Source organism: Salvia hispanica, chromosome 3 (assembly GCF_029641045.1).
Source record: "Salvia hispanica isolate PSC_SH4W2 chromosome 3, Shi_PSC_v1, whole genome shotgun sequence".
Classification (NCBI taxonomy): Eukaryota; Viridiplantae; Streptophyta; class Magnoliopsida; order Lamiales; family Lamiaceae; genus Salvia; species Salvia hispanica.
In genome coordinates, this window is record NC_142694.1 from 29,897,017 (window position 1) to 29,905,078 (window position 8,062).

Sequence of the window (8,062 nt, forward strand, 5' to 3'; positions counted from 1 at the left end):
GAGGGGCACCAATGCTTCATGTGGCCCGCTCATGGGTATTTCACAATCCCCCTAGACTCATATTCAGACTCTAACTATCAACTTTAAACTGAAATATATTCTCTTTGTCCCACTCTAAGTGCAACAATTCTAATTCGGCACAAGATTTTATTTAGAGTGGTGATGTTTTTATATTTAGAAATGTGTCATTTTGAGTGATATATTCCAAAAGAGAAAATGTCACTTAAAGTGAGACGAAGGGAGTAAATCAAAATATACAACTTTTTTTTCTTTTTCTTGTTTACAATGAGCAAATGAAAACTCAATTTCACTCGTTTAGGGTTTTTAGTCACAATTGATTTCAACAATAAGGTGGAGAATAAATAAAAGGTATAAGGCTATCTAATGTTTGATGGTCCACAACGAAGCCCTAGGAAATCAGTTGCTCTCTGTTTTACAGATGGAACAACTTGAGGTGACTGAATATTGCACATTTCCTTGAGCTGCCTTGTGGAGCAAAATCCAACTTCATACTTACACGAGTGTCCATTCACTTTCCCCCGAACCCGATGGTGGTTTCTCTGACGGAGACATAATGGGTTTCGGAGGCTTCTTTGAGAATATTGAGAATTGTTGCCTGTCAGGGCTCTCCTCAGTCGTCTTTGGCGAGTCTTTGGGGGAACCCTTCGACTTGCCTCCGAAGATTAGGGTAAGCTTCTTGAAGCGGCTCTTCACTTCGCCTGTAGTTGTGGGTTCTTCTTGTTGAGGGGCTATGTTTATTGTTTCGTCTGGATTGTGGACCATTGTCTCCACTGTTTCATAAACCTGTTATAGTGCAGAAAACATCCTAGTAGTGTAAGTGAAGAATTCCAAGCACGGAGACAATAATCGAAAAATATCATTCTACTTTCACCACATCCCTATGAACAGTAATTCCAAAATTGATGCCAACACAAGCCTCAGCTGCATAAAACTCACCTGGCATATATCGTCAAGCTTCTCGACCCAGGTGCTGCTCTGACAGGTGACAACTATGTAGTTCTTGCAGTTGTTGAAAATATTTGACAAATTTGGATTTGTAGAGAGCATGGCCTCACCAATTATCAGTCCTGCACCCAACTGGAAAGTCGGGAAGCAGATTTTGAGTTGGAACGAAACAAAATCTGTGCTCCCTAGATGAACAGTCTAGCAAGCAAACATCTATACGTATCTCTTGTAAGATACTTAGTATTTTGTATTAGACAGGCACACATTTTACCGTATTGACATGATATCTATCAAAGAGAATGCACAGAAATCGAGTACTTACAACAGCCAGGAAGAGCTGCGTGAAAAGCTCAGAAGGTGGAATTACTTCCAGAAAGTCAAGAATGCCTTCCCTACATTGATGTGGCATTATTGCTCATTTGACAGCAGTAACAAGTAAAGATTACAATATCATGAACTTTAGCTTGCTTACACTGCCAGGTCCTCATCGTAAAGAGGAGCTTGTCTGACGGCTGGCAATGGTTTTGATGTTTCCCAAAATTCACGCCATAAATTGCCTAGCAACCAATTAGCAAAAAAAAAATCTTTAGGTCAGAATAGAAGTAACACCCTCTTCATCGTCAATTCGGAAAATAAATAAGCCCATTCAATGCTATGTTCAGTGACATTAAAAAGCTTTTTGACCATGGTAGTGAACTCAAGGAAATTGTTTATGTCGTCTATTTCTCTACATGAAAAGGCTCTGACACAATTATTCATATTCATACAGAATATATATCTAGCCATAATAACAACTATAAAGTCTCACCGGACAAATACCACTTATTGGGATAACACCTATGTTTCCCGTGTAAGGAAAAACCTGAAGGCTGAGCTTAGGATCTTATATAGACTACAGTAAAAGAAAGAGGTTAACTTTGATTACTTTAAATGGCTTGACACCAAGTAAAACAGCAGAAAAGAAGCTTGACTCATTAAGCATATTCAACTTCGGAGAGCTGTTCTAACTATAAAAGAAAGTTTCCATTCATCATTTGGATGGTGTGTGGCTAAGCTTGTGCTTTAGTGCTTATAAGCATTTTTTTATAAAAGTAATTAGTGTTTTATATTTTACTCATTATAGTTACAATCTACTAGTAATATCTAACAAGTTCAACTATTCAGCACTCAAACAAATTTTTTAAGTAAGATGACATCTTATAAGTTATAGAAACGTCTCACAAAGCATAGAAGCTTTAAGCCCCTCAAAATAAGCATACTAAACACCCTCTTGGCATGCCTTAGTTCTAGCAGACTAAGCGCTTTCCTCCTTATCAGGAAAAACCCAGCTGTGCAAATTTCATCAGCATTCTACCTAACCTATCTCATAGAACTCATTTTCGTCATTTTTATTGAAACATAGACAGGTTCAAGCCTTTCTGGCGCATAAAGTGATCATGTACCAGGACTTCTAGGGGTCTTTAGAAGAAAGGAATAAAATTTGATATTGTGTTTTTACTTCAGCAAGGTAAAAAATCACATTACTGCTAAAGCTGCATTCAGTATTTAGCATGCATAAATAATTCCTAAATAGGAAGATAGAAACTCAAAAGTACCAAAAGAACAAGTGAAATAATATTGCTTTTACCTTCTTTTTGCATTCGCCTACTAAGTTGACCTTTGATGCAATCACCACCACCCTCAGAGGTATCATCCAAATCACTGTTAGTCTCATCTTCCATCCAATCAGGAGGAGAGTGCCATCTTACAAAATCTTCTAATGTGCAACCTGGATTTGCTGCCTGACAAAAATAGCATAGCAAACTATGTATCAATCGTAGTGTCCTCAAACATAAACTGAATACAAACTAGAAAGTCCTACATGACACACACAAACACAACAAATAACACAAGGAGATGAAGATGAAAAAGAAATGAGGGGGCAGCAATACTGTGCATGCCTGCAGTGGAACTTCACCTTGAAGGCCTGCATATCTGAAAGCAGTTGTGAGCATCCTGCACCAACACTGAGCAACAAAAACAGGTAGTTTATGTCAGAGAATTATTTTATTATAGCCATGAAATAAATTGGTTCAACAGGGTCCTCTAGCAACTAGTTTGCATTAAACCAAGTTTGTTAGCCGAAATTATAAAATAGGTTTCCAATCGTAAACTTGTTTCTTTAATTAGTCACTGAATAATCAACTGATAGCAGAGGAGTTTACATGTTTAATGTGATGTCAAGATATCATCAACTGGAACTAAATTAAGTTCTAATAGTGCAATTAAAGATTTTGAATACTACATAATTTCATGGAATTTGGTTAAATTTGAAGAGGATGACTGAACCCATATAATATCATGTACATGCACACGGGAGTGGACTGCTGGGGAGATAGGTTATAGATAGTTTTAAACAAGTGAAGTTAGAGTTAAAGAGCAAAAGAAAACTTCAGATTATCATAACTGACAATGACTAGTTTTTATGAATGTTCTATGTCAGACAATGGTGATGACCATTCGGCCACCATGAAGAATAGTCAGCATTCAATATCATAAGCGAGTGTAACATTAATGCAAATCATGAGAAAATATGACCCTGAGAAGTTAGATTTTGATAATAGTGCTTGAGCATTAATCTTGGCAGGAAACACAATACAATAGTATCCCTAAAAAACATAATTGAAAAGTTATATGCAACTTTACCAACCTTCCTGTCCTTAGCACAAACTCTTCAGTCTCCTTGATCAAGTCTTCAGTCAACAGAGGCAGTTCCTAGAAATGTGACCATATGCTAAGCATTTATTGACATAATTTCCTATATTTAAGATAACTTAACTAACCTGCACCACAGGTGAATAAATAGGTTCACCAGTTTCAAGCATTGTCAAGTTCTCAAACCTTTTATCAGCTCCCAATCTAAGCACAAGTTCTCCAGACTTGGTTTTGGCATATAAACTAGGATCGAGGGGACATCTGCTTTCAGAATCTGAAGAACCTGTAGCATCTGCTTGAGCTGTAATAGACTCCAGTGATTCAAGTGCGGCAGTATGCCGTTGTTTTCTGGAAATGCAACAGTTGATGACCTGTAACTGCTGGTACAAGAGACATGAATTTAGGTCAGGCAGATCTCCTGGCGGAATTCCTGGGATATATTGCCCTTCATACCAAAGTCTTCTGATCTGCAAGGTGAAGGATTAAACAAATAAATCATCGGCTGATACAGTACAGAAGCTAGAATTATACTTATAGATCAACAGATTTGGATACTGATTAAAGTTCGGGAACAAAGAAACAAGGGAGCAGTTAAATATTTAAATGCATTAGACTACAAGTGCAAGATGTCATCTTGCAATGTTTTCAGTGATGTCATGTTTAATCAACTGCACATATGGAACTTTTACAGGAAATGAAGTCACTAACAATCAGTAATTTATTTTGCATATGCACTTCAGCATATGTGCAGCACTACTGTAATAAGTTCTAGTTCAAAAGCTATGTTATGTATAAGAACCATCTAAGTTATCAAACTGTATGATCTATTAAAAACTTTCCACATATGTTGTATTTCGAACATGTTAATTGGAAGTCAACCCCGAGACATCCTCAAAGCTCTCCAGTAGTTAAAACGTGGGTTTTCTTTTCCTTATAGTCCATGCAATAAAGCGTAGTACGAGAGTCATAATCCTCATATTTTATTTTGATCAATAAAATGCATATTTATTGTTCTCATCTCGTCGCTTGAAAGAACCATAGAGTATGTTTGTTTCAGATGGAAAGACTTCACGGCGTCGTCATTTTCTCAAGGTTTCTAAAGAAATTCAATTGAAATGAAGACATAGCTTACCAATACCGTGAAATTGTTGAGAGGGCCTAATAGTCTAAATTCAAATGGCCAAGCAAAATAGATACATTTTGAACATTTAGCTGCTGCAATTACTTAAATTGACAAACAAGGCCAAGCATTCATAAGTTAGCCACAACATGTTGATTCAAATATAATTCCATCTCTCCACTTACTTCAGAAACAACCCTTGACCAATATGAAGCCATTTTCCGCAGGGTTTTTAAGCAACTAATTGCTTCAGCGAGCTTGACTACAAAACTCTCCAATGGCACACCATGGATATCCTTGACTAGAGAAGTGGAATTAAGCTGCGTCTCCATACCAGGGACAGTCCTACCAGTAAATTCTACTTCTGCGAGTACCTTGCCAGCATCAAATCAGAAGTGAAAATCAACAAGGAATAATCAAAAGCTTGAAAACTATCAATCATAATTCACATGCACTGAGGAGGGGGTAGTAATAGAGCACACATTTTTGCAAGGCTACCAAATTATCTACCTGCATTTAACAATGCATTCATCAGTCCAAGAACCTTGTCATCAGAACCAAACTCCTGTATCATCTTATCATCCTTTTCACGCAGAACTAATGATTTCATCACTGAAATGCTCATGCTAGCTTTTTCTCTGATGGGGGAAGAGCTTTTAGAAGAGGAAAGGAGATCCTTCATGGTGCTATATCCAGTTCCAGCCCTTAAGAGTCCAATAGTCAAAAAGACTGTATCAGTATCAGCAGTCAGACAACAGATTAAAATGGATCAACGCAAATCACTCAAATTGATTAAAATAGTACTCCTAATAAACATATGGCAGGTCAACCATGTGTCCATGTTTTAACCTAAATATCAAATATTGGAAAGACAAAAGAGAAAACTAGTAGTTTCAGTTTTTAAGAATATAGGGCCAAAATCATTACTAGACTACCGAGCTGCTCAAATGGAGGAGTACATATACAATGTAGTAAAAAAGACGTTTCAACAGCTAACATAAATGCTTACTCGACTGCTACGGCTAACTGTTTCAAGATAGCAGATGATGGAATGATATCTGCCTTTGCAGCCTTTGTACTTTCCAGCTCCTCTTCTAAATCCTGTAATTTACCAAGCACTTCCAGTAATTTGAAGAGCAGAAACTCAATAGTTCAGTCAAAGCATACAAGGCCTATAGCTTTTTTGTGAGTTTTAGTTTACCCCCAAAAAAATAGTAGAGTATCATATAGTATGTGTAAACACAACAGTGTAAAAACACCATTATTTCAAACATTAGTTTCAGCAATCTTGCAATTATTTGCTAAATTAAATAGCCTTAAACGTCTGAGGCCAAAAAAACTACAACAAGCATTTGTGTATAATCCAGAAGATTATCATCATTAAAATAATACAGAAAAAGGTTAAAGATATTGAGAGCACAATTCTTTTACCATTATTTCCAATAGAAGAACATGGTAATAAACCACCACGAGATGTTATGAGCTTTGCCTTGGGTCCGGAACCTCTAAGAAATTATTAGATTCAAGTAGGTTGAAAACAACACATATAGCTAGCTCATTCACAACAACTACTACTTGTGTGAGAGAATCCAGACTGCTAAAATATCTTTCACAATTTTAAACCAAATAAATAGCAGGCAGTCATTTGAGCAATACAGAAAAATCAACAAAGTAAATAATTGACAACTTACATTTGGCTGAGAGAATCCTCTCTCATGCATCAGGTATAAATTATCATCAAAAATTGCGTATGCCATTGCTGAATTATCGGGCTTCCCAGAGTCAGCCCCCTTTTTACCTAATCTCAAGTTCCTCAATCTCTCATGCCAATCCTGCTTGGCTTTTATTGGCTGAGGCCGCACTCTCTTATTGTTTGCTCCTTCGAAATCCTGCACCTGAAACACAAATGATTTCCATCCAAATATCCACTAACTCAGCAACTAAATGATATAGCAACCATGGAAGCAGGTCTCAATCACAAATATAGAATTTTCAGGAAGTCTATGCAAGGACTTGATGAAAGTAACTAAAGCTTTTTCTCAAAACAATAGGAACAAACTCAACTCACCCATAAAAAGGATAACCGGATAAGTGAAATCATATTAAAATATGAGTAACTAAAAAACAAATTGAAATCTCAACAATGCATACAACTCTAACATCATTAGCAAACAAGCTTGATTTATAAACATCAAAGTCAGGTTCCAAATCCAATTTTATCCAAAGCTGAGTCTTTGTCACTACGAAAAGACTCAACCTTTTTTTACGAAAATCGTGGTCAAACATTTTCCACGATCGCGACATCAGAAATTCGCACGCGAATCTAACATAGAAGCGAAGAGAAAAATCACCTTGGGCTCATCCGCATCCGCCGTTGACGCGATAGGCGATTGTTTATCCAAATCTTCAACAAAGTCCAATTGAAAAACACCAAAAACGGAAAATTTTTAATGAATTCCTAAAAATAGTAAACCAAAATAGGGAGTGGAGGCAGCGCAGAGAAATAGGAGAGTCGTATACATATATTTAGCACATACCGCGATGCGCGTTGGAATCAGATTTTTTAATGTCCGTGAAGGCCTTCTCCGCTTTAGCTGCGGCAGAATTGATGGCTGACCGAGCTCGGGATACGAAGGAAGCCTCCATTTTCACAAAATCGACGCCATAGCCGCAATCGGAGATGAAATCGTGAAGAAATCTGCTGACTGATGATGCGGAACTTCCACAGTAGTGAAAGTTACGACTTTCTATTTTTATTTTCAATTAATGTGCAATCAATATTCAGATTTATATTTGACTTATGTGTTTGTTTCTATGCTAACTTATAACCTACTCCAAACAAATAGATTTCTTGTTTAAATCACTCCAATTTTAAAATTTCATAATCCCTCCTAATTTTATAGTAGTCAAAATTTCTCAGCACTTTGTTTTGTTTTATTTATTGTTTCTATTATTCTCTTATTTTTTTTCCAATTTTTCTTTTACGATCTCGTGATTCATATATTCAAGATGAGTTAAATCTAGAACTTAAAATCTTATAAATTTCGTATGTATCATCTGAAGTGCACATAATTGTTGAGTTACAAACTCATACTTCCTTCATCCCCGAAAAATATGCACTTTAGATTCGATACGGGTTTTAATGCAAAATTAATAAAGTAAGAGAGATAGAGAAAAAAGTAATTAAAATATTATTAGTGAAGAATGGGTCTCATCTCAATAAAGAGAAAAGAGTTTCCAAAACTAGAAAATGCATATTCTTGCGAGACGAACTAAAAAGGA

At 36.4% G+C, this 8,062-nt stretch overlaps 1 protein-coding gene across 2 annotated transcripts; it reads right to left on the reverse strand.

The window, feature by feature from the left end:
* Nucleotides 1–243: 243 nt before the first annotated feature.
* Nucleotides 244–7,547, reverse strand: LOC125215661 (uncharacterized). 2 transcript variants are annotated; one of them, XM_089069143.1, is made up of 14 exons: nt 7,318–7,547; nt 7,132–7,184; nt 6,472–6,669; nt 5,790–5,881; nt 5,291–5,484; nt 4,966–5,144; nt 3,789–4,127; nt 3,656–3,720; nt 2,924–2,972; nt 2,594–2,747; nt 1,439–1,523; nt 1,289–1,358; nt 958–1,098; nt 244–804 (listed from the first exon to the last, which is right to left on the reverse strand). In XM_089069143.1, the coding sequence occupies exons 1-14, from the start codon at nt 7,424–7,426 to the stop codon at nt 514–516; spliced, it is 2,019 nt and encodes a 672-aa protein (XP_088925269.1). In that variant the 5' UTR covers nt 7,427–7,547; the 3' UTR covers nt 244–513. The 2 variants fall into 2 exon arrangements, with proteins under 2 accessions (XP_088925269.1, XP_047973103.1); XM_048117146.2 differs by having other exon boundaries at nt 6,472–6,675.
* Between the last annotated feature and the right edge of the window lie 515 nt (nt 7,548–8,062).